We start from the raw sequence: 15,945 nt of genomic DNA, 5'->3' as shown, positions 1-15,945 counted from the left end.
ATTCTGGAAGTCTGTTAAACACAGATCACTTTTTCCCAAATCCCATTAATTTTTCCCATAGGGATGTTGGACTATTACACTGGACTACACCCCACAATGGCGGCAATGCAAAAAAAGACTACAAAATGACGACATCACCAACCCCGGAAACCCACCCTATCACTTTGGTTGCCAGGTTGGACAGTTAAATTGGGGTTTCCACGTCCGAGGTAGTCTACAATAAGAGTACATGAGATGCTAGACGACTATTTTGGTTGATTCGTTCAGCATCTTGTCTTTATATTCCAGGGCTTGTGTCATGCGCAACACCGACTGAACAGGCCAAACCAAATATGCTTTGATAGACGCATCAATCCACATGCGCACTGTCACAGATGCTACTAGCCACCCAGACCTGGACCAGGTCTACTAGCCACCCAGCTGTGTCAGCCAACATGCACGGCTGTCTGACTCTGCGATGCCTTCTGTTCTTACCACTGCTGTCCCCATTCTGTGTGTTTGGTGACTCGGAGTCCCCTCCCCTGGATGGAAGCCCACCGTCCAGAATTGGTGAGAAAACCTCGTTGTGTAGCTTAGGTTTCTAGTTAGCCGTCATCCCGTGCTAGCTAAACTAGCTAGTCTATTCTGGCTAGCCCGATAGCTAGAGCTAACATGTATTGTTGTGTAGATATGTTATGTGAATATTTATCCTGTGAGCACAGAACTAGGTCTAAGTTTACAATGAATATTGCGCAGCTCTAGCTGATGCGTTGTGACTTTGAGCGTTCCGGGTGTTATGAAGGTGGGCACGTATATAGGCCCTATTAGATACAGTATCTAGACATCCTGTGTGTCTGTCTGTCTGTCTGTCTGTCTGTCTGTCTCTGTCTCTGTCTCTGTCTCTGTCTGTCTGTCTGTCTGTCTGTCTGTCTGTCTGTCTGTCTGTCTGTCTGTTTTATCTAATCTAATCTATCTGGACGGTAGCCCTATCTATCCATCTTATGGGACGGTAGGCCTATTATGGAAGGTATTTGGGTTTTGATCTGTATAATAGATCAGTGGTCTTGATAGTAGCTATGGGAGGTGTCTGTACAGGTTGTATGTAATGTGCTTCCTTGTGTGGGCTGGCAAAAGCAGGTAGTGGAAACCCATGGAAGTGGTGGGCACTCCAAACCTAATGATGTGTTCTCCCTCTCTGTTTGGCAGCTATCGTGGGGGCGGGGATTGGAGGAACAGCCACCGCCCACTTCCTGCGCCAGCACTTCGGCCCGGAGGTCCGCATCGACGTGTTTGAGAAGGGCGAGGTCGGGGGTCGCCTGGCGACGGTGACGGTCAACTACAAGGAATATGAGTCTGGCGGCTCCATCATCCACTCTCTCAACCTGCACATGCAGGACTTTGCCAAACAGCTGGGTACGTATGGCCAGCCGCTAGGGCTGCTCGATTAATCGGATTTTAATCTAGATTAAGATCTGGGCTGTCAACGATCATTAAAACAAAATAATCGCCATAAAATGATTTTGCACAAATCAAGTGCACCCTACACTGCAGAGCTATACTGTGCTTAATTTGATATGTTAAGAAAATGTTAAAACTTTTGATTAAAAAAACAAAACAATTCAATGAATAATCGTGTTAAATAATCGTGATCTCAATATCAATCAAAATAATCGTGATTATGATTTTTGCCATAATCGAGCAGCCCTATCAGCCGCTACAGACCAGCGGCAAACGCATGGGGGCCTCTGAGTACAACGGCGTTGGTTAAAGTGAAATATAAAGGCTGCGTTCATAAATGCGCTCTGAGAATCTGCTCTGATTTCAGAGGGCTCGCGTTTCAACGTCATAGAGCTCTGAAATCAGTTAATTTACCAACGGTCAGTTCGCTCGGACAAACCGTCTTTTCCGTCAGAGCACCCAGTGTGTTCTCTGAGAGCTCCCAGAGCGCAGTGCTCTGAAGGTTTTGAACGGGGGACGCTCGGAGCGCTCTGACTTTCCGAATGACCAGAGAGTACTCTGGGTGAGCTCCGAGCACCTTTACGAACATACCCAAAGATTTAGTTGATCAATGACAAATGTAATTGATCTGCTAAGTGTAGCGGTCTCACACAGACATGTCAGACCACGAGGTAGCACAAGCTAGGGCCTGGTTTTATAAGACGTTCTAACATGGTTTTATAAGACGTTCTAACACACGTTCTAGATAGAGAACATGCCTAGTAGAGAGACAAGGAAAATTCTAGGGCCTAGCACCTCCTAGACCGACGGAACAGCCTGCATAGCCTATATAGAGACATCTCTGTTTCCTGACTCGTTACATTACCCAGCATGCTTCTGTTTAGTTTCCGTTCCAATCTATTCTGTCCTGTCCAAGATCTATCCCTTGCCTGTGCTGTATATATTGTTACCAATATTATTCTAATCATTAAGAGTAGATATATTTGAATGTATCTATTACAGTATCATATATAGAAAGTGTAATGTGCATGTGATGTTTATGTATCACGTCACACACACTATACATAAACATCACATACACATTACACTTTGCACACTCTCTTTATATACAGTACACTGACCGTACTTTGTATATTGTTTTTCTTTTTGTATTTATATTTGGTTCTGCTCATTTGCACTATCCTCCTGTCTTTGCACTGTCCCGTCTCGTCCCTCACGCCCTGTCCAATGTCTCCATGTTATGCACCATTGACCAAAACAAATCCCTAGTATGTTGTAAAACTACAATGGCAATAAAGGTTTGTGGTTGTGATGTTCAGTCTGTGCAGGTCTCAGATATGATCCGGTGTGTGTGTGTGTTCAGGTCTGAAGTACCGTCGGAGCGTGGCGGGGAAGACGGCGGTGTTCAACGGGCAGGAGCTGATCCTGGGGGAGTCGGACTGGTACCTGCTGGACCTGCTGCGCATCTGGTGGCGCTACGGCATCAGTTTCATCCGCCTGCAGATGTGGGTGGAGGAGATCATGGAGAAGTTCATGAGGTCAGGTGACAAACAGACTGGGAGGGAGAGAGAGAGAGAGAGAGAGAGAGAGAGAGAGCCTGTGTGTGTGTGTGTGCGCTCGTATGTGTGTGTTCTTGGTGAGAGCCACTGTGTGTGTGAAGGGGAATGGTCTTTGTGTGTGTGTGTGTGTGTTCTCTCAGGATCTTGTTGTGGGTGTGTGTATATTCTTGTCCGTGTGTGTGTCCTAAATGGTAACAGTTTGTCACAGGATCTATTAGTGTGAATGTTGGCGTGTGTGTGTTTCTGCTTAGATCTCCCTATTTGGCTTGAAAGTTTCTTAATGTTTTGAATGTCTATGTTCCTGCATGTATGTTCATGTGGTTATGTTTCGTCATGTATGTGTGTGTGTGTGTGGTGTGTGCGTGTGTGGTGCGCGTGTGTGTGTGTGTGTGTCCAGGATCTATAAGTACCAGGCCCACGGCTATGCCTTCAGCTCGGTGGAGGAGCTGCTCTTGTCGCTGGGCGGGACGGGCTTCCTCAACATGACGCGGCGCTCGCTGTCCGAGTCACTGCTGGAGCTGGGCGTCTCCCAGCGCTTCATAGACGAGGTCATCGCCCCCATCATGAGGGTCAACTACGGACAGAACATCAGTATCCCCGCCTTCGTAGGTCAGCAGCGCGGACGATACTCGCTATAGGGCTAGATATTATTATGTCAGCAAGACGGCAGGCTAAAAAGTAGACCTACTGAAAAACTCCAATCTCCAGTATAGTCCAGTTTAAAAAGCCTTTATTCTTGTGGCTCTGCCATACTGTATGGTTCACCCAATGCGTGTCGGTATCAATAGCCTTCATCAGGGCATACATTGTAATTAGATGTAATAATAATTATTATTTATTATGTATATCAAAGTCATAAGTGAGATTCCAAGTGTACTATGTAGTGGCCTTATCACGGTAGCTACACTAACCCCCCCCCCCCCCCCCCCCCCCCACCAGAAGAGAGGGCATGTCATGCGTCCCTTGGCCATTCACACCATCTCTGACACCAATGTCACGTTTGGTGGGGTAGGTATTTGAACTCACGACCCCCTGTACTGTGTGTGTGTGTGTGTGTGTGTGTGTGTGTGTGTGTGTGTGTGTGTGTGTGTGTGTGTGTGTGTGTGTGTGTGTGTGTGTGTGTGTGTGTGTGTGTGTGTGTGTGTGTGTGTGTGTGTGTGTGTGTGTGTGTGTGTGTGTGTGTGTGTGTGTGTGTGTGTGTGTGTGTGTGTGTGTGTTAGGTGCGGTGTCGCTGGCCGGAGCTCAGGCCAATCTGTGGGCAGTGGAAGGAGGCAACAAGCTGGTGTGCTCCGGTCTGCTGCGTCTGGCCAAGACTAACCTGGTCCAGGCCCAGGTCAACACCATCTCCCCCCAGACCAGCGGTAGGTCACAGGTCAACACCATCTCCCCCCAGACCAGCGGTAGGTCACAGGTCAACACCATCTCCCCCCAGACCAGCGGTAGGTCACAGGTCAACACCATCTCCCCCCAGACCAGCGGTAGGTCACAGGTCAACACCATCTCCCCCCAGACCAGCGGTAGGTCACAGGTCAACACCATCTCCCCCCAGACCAGCGGTAGGTCACAGGTCAACACCATCTCCCCCCAGACCAGCGGTAGGTCACAGGTCAACACCATCTCCCCCCAGACCAGCGGTAGGTCACAGGTCAACACCATCTCCCCCCAGACCAGCGGTAGGTCACAGGTCAACACCATCTAGCAAAAGAGGAAACAAGATGTGTTAAAGAGAACACCCACAGTAGCCGCCATCTTTATCCTGCCAGGCCTTACGCCTCGAACTCACCGCCCTGCTGCGCTTCACTTCAGCTGTCATGTTAAACGAATGCTGCTGTTCTCACCGGCCGCGGGCGTGAATTGATTTTTGCGCTCGGGGCGGAATTTTCCGTGCGTCCGCATGCGCAATCTCATAGAAATATATTGGATATGTACAATATATTCATCATATCACTACATAAAATGTTTTTCAACCTACTATTATTATATTATCAAAGCACCAATATCATCTCCACATGCTTGCATCCTACCATCCAATCAGAAGTCACAACACGCTGTCAACAAATCCTCTCTCGGCTCCCAGACCTCAGTAGCTAACTACTCTCACCCAGAAGGCATGGATGACATCAGACTGATCATTGAAGTGGGAAAACGAAGAGAGTTATATGATCTAACTTGAGTTTTACAGAGACAACACACGGTGATAAAGTGCGCTATTAGCTGTGCGCTCTGAACCAGAATCTGTGAGTTCGATTCTGCTCAAATCCACCCGCGCCAACAGCGTCTGTTGCGCTTACGTGACTGGTGAGTTTGAGGTGTTACACTAGTAGCAGTAGGCCACTGTGCATTGAATATGGCCTGTTGCATCACATGGACTTCCACATTTGCAAATCGTGTGGCTGAAGCCTGTGTTACACAAAGCAACTTGCAGTGAGGTGATATTTCTGCATTGTCATTGTACAGTGGTACAAGATGGAGGCATCCCATGCGCCCTGGTGTGCCTGGCCCTTGACATACAGACTTTTCTGTTGCTGCACTACCCGGACTTTAGTTGTAATTGCATCTTGGCGTCTGTCAGTGTTAGTGCCCTGATCAGCTGTGTGTGTGTGTGTGTGTGTGTTTGTGTGTGTGCGCGTGCGCGTGTTTTGTGTGTGTGTAACTGTGTGTGTGTGAGTGCGTGTGTGTTTCATGTGTGTGTGTTTTGTGTATTGTGTGTGCGAGTGCGTGTGTGTTTCACGTGTGTGTTTCGTGTGTGTGTTTGATTCGTCCTACAGGAGACGGTTTGCAGTACCGTCTCACCTACACCTCCGGGTCTAAGCAGGAGGCGGAGCTCTACGACATTGTGGTGGTGGCCACGCCCCTCCAGGACAGCGTGGGCTCCGGGGTCTCCTTCCAGGGGTTCGACCCGCCTCTGCCCGCCATCGCCGGCTCCTACCACCACACCGTGGCCACCGTCGTCCACGGCTACCTCAACTGCTCCTACTTCGGCTTCTCCGACCCGCGTCTGTTCCCGTTCTCCAGCGTGCTGACCACCGACACGCCCGGCCTGTTCTTCAACAGCGCCGGCAGCGTCTGCCCCGTCAACATCACGGCGGGGTTCCGCAGGAAGCAGCCGCAGGAGGCCGCGGTCTACAAGGTGTTCTCCCCGAGACGTCTGGAGCGGGCCGAGCTCAAGACCCTGTTCCGCTCCTACTACTCTGTCCAGGTGAGGATGAGGAGGATGATGATGGTAAATGGTCTGCACTTATATAGCGTCTTAGGACAAAGCGCTTTACAATGGCCTCTCATTCACACATTGCTGCCATGCAAGGTGCTAGCCTGTTCATTGGGAGCCATTTGGGGTTCAGTGTCTTTGCCCAAGGACACTTCGACATGTGGACAGGAGGAGCTGGGATTCAAACCACCGACCCTAGCTTTTTAACGTTAAAATGACATTCTCAAACTCAAAACTCTTCAGGAAGTGCTACCACGATCCTCCCTCTTAAAGGACCATACCGGTCTAAATATGATGTGATCTCCTTAAACTAGTCACCCAACGTTTATCACATTACCGCAATCCATTTTCCCAAGTAAAGCTCACGCTAAAAGATATTAGCATTTTCATGTTTTACTTACATTTCAAAAGTTGAACGTGATGGCTTCAAAACATATTTTTAAATTGTTCCCTTGTTGTGCTGACAAACTCGTCCCGGTTAGTTTCAAATAATTTTCAGTAGTTATTATTTTCGTTTTAACCCTCTTGCACAGCCTACGCCAACGGTCTGTCTTCTTCCTGTTTACATGGCAGCCGTTGCTAGGAGCGCTGGGTAGAGAATCTAACGTAGGTGGATTAGAGAATATAGCGCAGGAGTTCAACGAATTCGAACAAATATAATATAACATGAAAACTACAATTTAAAAATACATTTTAAAGCCATCCTGTTCAACTATTGAAATGTAAGTAAAACACGAAAATGCAAACATCATTTAACATGAGCTTTACTTCGGAAAATGGATTGCGGTAATGTGATATACGTTGGGTGAGTAGTTTAAGAAGATTAAATCCTATTTTGACCGGTATGGTCCTTTAAGCACCTATTATATATTTAGTTTGCTATTCTTGCACTTTGCCTTGAGCACTAGATTATGCTTTTAGTCACTTGTTTTAGAAAGTGAGATCTGGCGAGTAGTAGTACACTGTATTTTCCTACGTTAAATGCACTTATTGTAAGTCACTTTGGATGAAAGCATCAGCTAAATGACTGTAATATAATGTCATGATAAGCAGCTATTTCTTGAGCCTCCCAAACACAGAACAGTCGAGATGTGTAAATAATAATCCTGCCACCAAACAACAAGGTCCCAAAGTTAATTTGGACATTTTGTAAAGTTTTTCAACTTGCTAGCGTTTGACTGACGCATCAGAAGTTTACTTGGACCAAGTCGTTACCCTAGTGACTGAATATCCCATTGAAAGGGTCTATATTCCCACTGTTGTTTTCTCAGTTTAATGTCCATTATGGATAGAGTTCAAAGACTGTCGGAAATTCAAATTCTAAATCTGGGTTAAAAAAAATGTCCCACGTTCCCAGGAGACAGAGTGGCAGGCGTACCCGCTGTACGGTAGCACGGGGGGGCAGGGCCTGCCCCCGGCGGAGCTGAGCACCAACCTCTACTACCTGAACGCCATCGAGTGGGCGGGCAGTGCCATGGAGATGAGCTCGGTGGCGGCTAAGAACATCGCCCTGCTAGCGTTCCACCGCTGGAGCCACGCCCCCGAGATGGTCGACCAGAAGGAGCTGATGCACAAGATCAAGACCGAGCTCTGACCAGCCGCCCGGCAGAGAGACCGCACGCCACCAACCGACCGGCAGAGAGACCGCACGCCACCAAGACCAGCAGAGAGACCGCACACGACCAGCCGACCGGCAGAGAGACCGCACGCCACCAACCGACCAGCAGAGAGACCGCACGCCACCAACCGACCAGCAGAGAGACCGCACGCCACCAACCGACCGGCAGAGAGACCGCACGCCACCAACCGACCGGCAGAGAGACCGCACGCCACCAACCGACCGGCAGAGAGACCGCACGCCACCAAGCGCTTGTTCCATGACTGAGCCAAGAGATCTACTGTCTGACCACCCTGACGAGGAGACGGTCTGGAGAAGACGCACACTCTGGACACACACACACACACACACACACAGACAAGACACTGGAGACAGACGCACTCTGGAGTAACAGGGCCACAACTCTGCATACACACACACCACAGCAACACACACTCCCTTTGCGTTAGGGGCTCTTGTCTAGACACATACAAAACACTACACTCAAACACACACACACACACACACTGGAGGAATATGCTGTCACACACATTGGACGAACACGTGTTCTAGACGCAGTGTACTGCCTGGCGGTGGCCTGTAGAAGCAGGTCCAGTCCGTCCGTGGCTCTTGAACCTCCTCTAACAGACTGACGGTCTGAGGGGGACACGGAGGCGGAGGGCCGGAGGCTGCATGAGAGCCATGCGTTTGCAGACTCGGTGGGACTCATATGCATGGCTTTATACTGCAGCATGTAAGACTGCAGTATGAGAGGACCGCAGATTCATTCCTGATACATGGCCTGTTTTCCTTACCAGTAACCTCACTTGATAACCTGATAGCAATACCAAGATAAAGCTACACCATGCCTGACCTTTCAGGCCTTCTGAGTTGGTGGCTGAAGGGTGGATGTTTAAAGGCTGACTTTGGAATGTGACGTCATTGGACGTGGGGCGATATTAGCCAGAGATCAATTTGGTATAAATATTCAATTAATTTAATTTATAAATGTTGATTTATTTATTTTACATTTATATTTCATTATATATATAGATAACATTTTTATGTAGATGAATCAGAAAAAAGATAGTGTATGGTACCAACGTCGTAATACTATTGAAACACAAGCCTTGGAAGTGGTGGGAACCAAACCTCAGACATCTCAGCCAGAGAAATTAATTTCAGACCCGTCAAAAATAGTTTCAAACGATACATTCATAATCTTTTATTGATACTATTATTCCGCACCTTTTTAAATTGATTCGTCTACGTAAAAATGTTGTCTATCCCCTTTAAAGAGCTACTCCACCCACTGTGCCTGCAGGCGTAATGAGACGGCTGTGCATGCACTCTAATGTCTGTGGGTGCTGAAGAGAGGGGGATGACGAGTCTTTATTACAGCCCGTCTAGCGTGTGAGTTCCCCGTGCTTCAGTCACATCACTGAGCCGACCTCTAACCTGCTGCTGCTAGCTGCTCTGGGGGACCACAGCTGTCCTGGTCATTCCTCTGGACAGGAGAATAGTGGAGAGAGGACTGAGCTTTGAGACTGTTCAATATTGTTTTGACAGGATCTCTAGCAGGTTTGATGTCTTATTAATGATATATATACTGTTTATGTACAGTATATCTAACTAATTAATGATGTATAGACTGTTTACATACAGTATATCTAACAAATTAATGATGCATATATATATATATATATATATATATATATATATAATTGCTTGTAGATATGTGAGATTATTAGACACTGGGCCCTTCCTAGAGCTATGCTTAATTAAATAGGAGATATTACTATGGGTTGTCTTGACCCTCCTCAGTCTCTGCTTTGTACAAAAGTTACTAGTTATGCTGTCTGTATATTAACGAAAAACGGTTTTGTTTTAACACTATTTATTTGAAGTCTTAACTATTTATTTGAAGTCTTAACTAACCAATTATAATTAAAAATAATAGTTTTGCCTGATTTTAATTGTTTTTCACTTCCTATGTCAGTAATACCACAACCATACAAACAGAGACTAACTGGTAATAATGTAGGCTGTTGACAGAGATGTGGGGTTCAACGTTTGGCCACCGGGGGGCATACACGAAGAGTCCCTGGCCTATGCTCGGCCTAAGGAGGTTGAACAAAGGCCTTCTTATTCTGCCCTTCCTTTGAACCTCCGAGGCTTTGCCAAGGCAGAGGGGAACAGACAAGAGCCCCGTTTAAAAGCATCTTTCCTTCCTCGCTTCCCTCTTCTGAGAAATCACTGATCTGATATGGCGATATTTGTAACAGCTTTGTAGAGGTGAGTAAACATGCTTTCATCTGGTCCTAATAAGTCATATTCGATCACAGAAGTCCTAGGCAATGTTCAGACACTCAAAATGGTGAAAAAAAAATAACCTTTTGAATGTTTGAACTTTTGTGTGTGCCTGCCTGTCAGTCATGTCCCCAGAGACAGCTGATCCATCAGAAGAGGAGCACCAGAGACCAGTATCTGTCACAACCAGGGGACCTTAGTTTAATTCCTTTCTGCTCAGTAATGGTCGAGGGAGATGAGAGAAGGAAGAGCGGGAGACGAGAAGGGGAGGGGTAGTGAGAGAGAGATGAGGGGAGAGAAAGGAAAGCGAAAGAGGGAGAGGAGGGAAGAGAGAATGGAGGGTTGGCGTGGGGCCTGGGGGGGGGGGGGCAGCCAGGCAAGCGGATCTCAGCCGCTGCATTGCAGACATCTCTGGCCAACCTCGCACAAGGCTGCTAACTCAAATCCTTCCTCCACACACTTAATTAGCCTAAATATTGTTTTTTGAATGAGCTGTTTGGTATTTAGCAGCATAAGCCTTGTTCTAAGGTTATGTACAGTCATATACAACAGTGCATATACAATTATTGACAGACTGCACTCTTGAAATATGAGTGCTTGTTGCTCTAGTCATGGCTTAGTACCCAATGGATCTATATGCCCATAGAGATGCATTATATGGTTAGCTGATAGATCTCTAGAAATCCATTGTGTACTACTTAGCTGTGACATGGGCAATGAGCACTGTATCTCTAGAGTGCAGTCTGTCAAAAATTATATATGGACTGTTCGTAAATAACATAACAGGGCTTGTGATGCTAAATACCAAACTACTCCTTTAACTCTTGTGGGAATATTGTCCAAATATATATATTGGATAAATTATTCAGCTAATGACATTTTGATAGATGGTTGTTTGGTCTATTGAGAAGCAGAGCAGGCTTCTGCTGAGCTTCCTCTAACTGCCCGCTTGGCTGTGTGTTCTCAGCTACAGTATACAGTACATACTGTACTTTGTAGAAAAAACATTAAAAAAAAGTGGAAAAACGACACTCCAAGAAATGTATAGGCCTAGAGGTGCAAGACTTTTGGCTCAGATTCACATTTTTTATTGGGGTCAGGCTAACGCGTTTTGGCATTGTGCCTTCATCGGAGCATCATGTTCGGTCTATTATCTAATCCTCATATTACATAATCGTCCTTACAACTGATATCTATTATGTGCATTATCATGATGGAATTGCTTTTATGATTTCCATGCACATTACATTATAATAACTACCGAAGTTATACCTCAAGAACCTACGCTTCGACCATACTGTACCTACTGTACACAGTTTAAAACAGTTTTTTTTTTATCATCAATGTAAATGTTATGATGTGCAGCAGCAGATCTCCCCACTGCAGCTGCTGTGTTTTGGTCCATCCCGAGGCAGCGCTGCGATTGGCCCGCCAGGCGACCACGTGTCCCGGGAGTCACGGGTTTCCAGGAACCCGTCAGGAAGGAGGACGGTAAACAAAACACAACAAAAAACGTGGACTCCATTGACATGGGTTTCTTCTCTCCGAGATAGGACACACACACGCACACCGAACACGGTTCATCACTCTCCCATGGGGTTCCTAGAGGTGAGTAGAAGGTTTCTGAGGACGGTGTGGGAACTTTGCGGGTGGTTTGGTGGGTGTTTGTTCGACGGGAGCTGGTCGACCTGGTGGGTTAGCCTGCGAGCTAAGCTGTTGTATCTGAGAGAGGAGAGGGGAGGAGAGGGGAGGGACGGAGGCCATACTGTTAGTGAGCTAGCTGGGCTAGGCTAGCCAGGCTAGCTGGGAGATGGATAAAACGAGCCTGCTTCCACATGAAACGTCAGTCTAGCTAAACTAATAGTGCTTAGACACCTGGAGTTGGATGCATTTGATCACAGAATGATTATGGTTGTGTATCGTGTATTATATCCATCGTTTAGTTCAGGTTGATAATGTTTAATGTCTGACACTAGCTGGCTAGCGAGCTCACTTGACAGTTTGGCACTGCTGACATCTGTCATATGTCTATGCTATGCAAGTTACACATAAAACACTCTGCTCTACTCATCAATATATATATATATATATATATATATATATATACACAATCAATCACATTTCTGTGTTTTAGGTACAGCAGTGTTAATGTACAATACCATAGGTAGACACACTGATTGGTAAGATATTAACGTTTTATAACATTTTTAGCTCTATCTAACGATATACATCAGCATTTTGGTGGATTTCAGATAACCAAAACCTTTTTGGGGGTCATTTTTATCGTGAGAATACTGAGGTTTGGGTGATTTTCTGGTTGTAATCATCCCTAGGTTGGGTATTTCTGTGTGAACTATATAACAACACGGTGGGGGACACGCCCCCTCCCAGCAGCACCGAGAACCAGCCAGAAGCTTCCGTGCAGACCGAGCACAGGTGCACAAAAGACCCGTGCTTTTCACAGTCCGGCGACAACATTTGTCTTTCCCATGAATTCATGCTGGTTTCGATTCTCGTTTGTTTTTTGCGTGAGCTAGACGTGTTTACTTTATAACCATCGATGAATGCTAGATATGCGTGCTGTTACGAGTGTGATAAGATCACATGCATTGCAGTATGTTGACAGAATTCTGTATTTTTTGGAGGATAGTTTTGATAATCTATCAATATCGTTATTTAGGCCACGAAAAAATGCCTTGATCGTGTTTATTTTCTCTCTCAACCTACGATGATACGGGTTATGTTTTTCTTGATAGCGCTCCTCGATTGACAGCACTGTCGTCCAGTCGTGAGAGTGTGGGGGCCGGCTAGGACAGCGGTTCAACCAATAGGGTTGTAGAATGACGTGGGCGTTGGTCCAGTGGGCTAGGTTGACGTTTTATTTTGTTTTCGTAGGGGTTGAAGTGCTACTGGTTCTATCACATCCTATCAGCTTCAGTGAATCAAACCACCATTCACAGTCACTGCCTTTACGTTCCTCATATGAGGAGGATCTATATTTCTGCAATGTTATGGTGCGTGGATATGGCTCTTTTGGCTGTCGGAAAAAAAAGGAAAGCATCAGAAATGTCTTCTGTGCAGTGTGCATTGCACGACCTGTATTGCTGTATTGTTCTCAAGTTCAATTTGATGAACTGTGGCATGTTATGAACTATGCAGAAATGTGCATGTTAGTCATTGTTGCAGAAGTAGATCCTAGGCTATGTTACAAGCGGAATTAACCCTGGCCAAGTGCAGGCTTAGTGTACAGAGTGTAACTATCCCTCCACACGCACACACACACACTCTCACACACACACACACACTCACACACACACACACACTCACTCACTCACTCACTCACTCACTCACTCACACACACACACACACACACTTGGCCATGGGCCAGACCGACTAGCAGTCATCACCCCCCAGCTGCTGTGATTTAAGGAGATCGCATGTTTTAGGCCTCCTGAACTACATGGCAGGAAGGAAGCTGTCTGTGACGCTATGAGACTGAAGTGATGCAGTGGTTTTCACGTTCATATTGTTTGGCAACAATGATCACTGAAGAGAGCTTAGATCTCTACAGCGGAAGCAGGAAGCTGCTCTGCTGAAGTGTACTGGACGGGTTTATAGCACTATGCTAACCCAGTAATAAAGAATGAGACGGTGTTAAGCAATGATCGTTTATACAGATCTGAAATTTCCCATTCTGCAGCATTTCACCATTGCGGTATTTGACCAGGAAATCCGTTTGGAAATCCCGTGGGATTTCAGACGGGTGTTATTTCGTTTTAGTGATGCAAAACCGCCAGGTGGCGTATTTGAGCAGGTTAGGCAGGCTGGGCTCACAGTGTATTTCTCCTATAGTCTACGAATGAAGATAAGCCTGATCATTGCATTATTAAATTTCACATCAGTATCTATCTCAGTAACTGACAAAATGTGCAAAATAACTATTGCTAACAATGGCTAACAGTAGCTTACTTGCCTAGAACTGCAAAGATCGGGCGAAAGTGAGGGTCTTGCGTTTTGTTTCTGGAACGCATTCAACTGGGATGTGACGCCGTCCCGGGCACCAAATCAAACCCTGGAAGTCAATTGGAAGACGGGGCATCAGCTAGTGTACTGAGCGCAGTATGGCTTCATCACAATACGAAGAAAAAATACGTTTGATCGGAGGTGTGGATCCATACAAAATTGACATAGTCGCCATGAGTAAAGATCACATCTGGACGTTAAGTATCTTGTGCATACAGAGCTTGCAGAGCGGCAGGTTTGACAGTCTTCTAGAAGGGATTCCCTGACTCATGTTCTCCCCTCCAATTCGGTGGAGAGGAAAAATTCTGTGGACATGAGTTTATTCGGGCTTTGCATCTTTTAGCTAGGTTACTGACACCACTAGCTAGGTTAGCTAGATAAACCGGTCACTGTAGATGTATTCAGAGGTACTAGAATAGCATCAAAATAGCTACAGGAATCATCGTTGTAAAGTCAGCTATCTGCTTTTTAGCCACCGACAGCTACCTTTAATATTATGGAAGCTGCTGTCGTGAGCTAACTTACGGTCTTATCGTGCAGCTTCACAGCCTGCTAACAGACAGCACTAGTTGACAAAATTACACTTGCACATCATTAGAATTCCAACCATATGGGATTTATCATTCAACTAAACATGGAACCTGAATACTACCTGATATTTCAACCTGCTGCCATCAGTGATCGGGTTGTTTACATGATACTGGGCGCGTCTACTTGTTTGCGTCCATGAATATCCGACGCAATGACGTTCCATGTAGTGTCCGAAAACTGTTAAATCATTCCCTATGTTCACTATGAGTAACACTACATAGGGAATAGGGAGTGAGTGAACCATTTCAAACACATCTCTAGTCAGCTCCGTTAGCTAGCTTACTCGTCCTGATGCCATGTGATGCCATGTAGTGTTCCATATGAAAACACTCTAGCTCTGCTAGCTAGTTAGCCTACTGTATTAAACCTCTACTTGTCCCGATACCTTGTTCCATATGAGTTAACAGATATAGACCCCACGACAGTTACAGAGATAGATACTATAGATAGATGGGCTTTGTTCGTAATAATTAAATTACAACCAGACAGAGAACAAGCAGTTTGAGAACAAGGTAGGCTCATCTAATGTGCGAGATGAGCTACAGCAATGGGTCAATGAGTAGTATTACTGCGCCCTCTATGGGCAGGCGAGCGGTGGTGCGGAATGCCGTAAAGCGTCTGTTAGAATAACGCGGGTCAGGTGACCATTCTTATGTTCCCACATAGTCTGACTCACCAGGTGAAGGTTTTGGAGATAGGTCTTGTCATTAGGAGGTGGGAAAATCTCCCTGCCCCAATTAGTGGTGATGGGAGATTCTCCAGTTTGGGCCAGACAGGCATTCAATCCAGACTCTGCCCTTTCTGCTATCTGTGTGTTAACGTTTTCAACGTTTGAAACGGCAACAACCTCCGAGCTAGCAATTGCGATAGGGTTACCATTTGTGATTGGTTTAAAGAAATACAGCGCCCCCCTCCCCCTCAGTGCAGCCAGACCTTTCTCCTGCACTGAACTAAACGAAGTGTGGAGATAGGTCTGGCCATATTCAAATGTGACCTGGCTATGTTGAAGGGTAGATGGTCTGAGGTCGATGAGAGCATCATTGTGAGAGCATACTTCAGTTTCCATAGCAAGGTTTTTCCTGGCTCAGAATGAGACAGTGATGGTACTGTAAGTGTGGGGGTTTTTTGGGGGGGAGGTTTGGGTTTCATTGGGCCTTCATTTCCTGCATCCTGGGGAATTTTCTATGCACTAATGCGTGCTTTATTAGCTTGTCTGCCTA

At 46.2% G+C, this 15,945-nt stretch overlaps 1 protein-coding gene across 1 annotated transcript; it reads left to right on the top strand.

Moving 5' to 3' along the window:
• Positions 1-434: 434 nt before the first annotated feature.
• Positions 435-8,027, top strand: pcyox1l (prenylcysteine oxidase 1 like; the record flags this gene model as incomplete). The annotated part of the gene is made up of 7 exons (XM_084450401.1): positions 435-549; positions 1,186-1,392; positions 2,801-2,975; positions 3,394-3,605; positions 4,217-4,357; positions 5,765-6,195; positions 7,562-8,027. 7 exons carry the CDS (start codon positions 435-437, stop codon positions 7,796-7,798), a joined length of 1,518 nt encoding a protein of 505 aa, XP_084306527.1. The 3' UTR covers positions 7,799-8,027.
• Positions 8,028-15,945: the final 7,918 nt, after the last annotated feature.

This window comes from Borostomias antarcticus (genome assembly GCF_949987555.1).
Source record: "Borostomias antarcticus genome assembly, chromosome: 15".
NCBI lineage: Eukaryota > Metazoa > Chordata > Actinopteri > Stomiiformes > Stomiidae > Borostomias > Borostomias antarcticus.
Note: the sequence above shows the minus strand (reverse complement) of the source record. Positions and strands in the feature narration are given on the sequence as shown.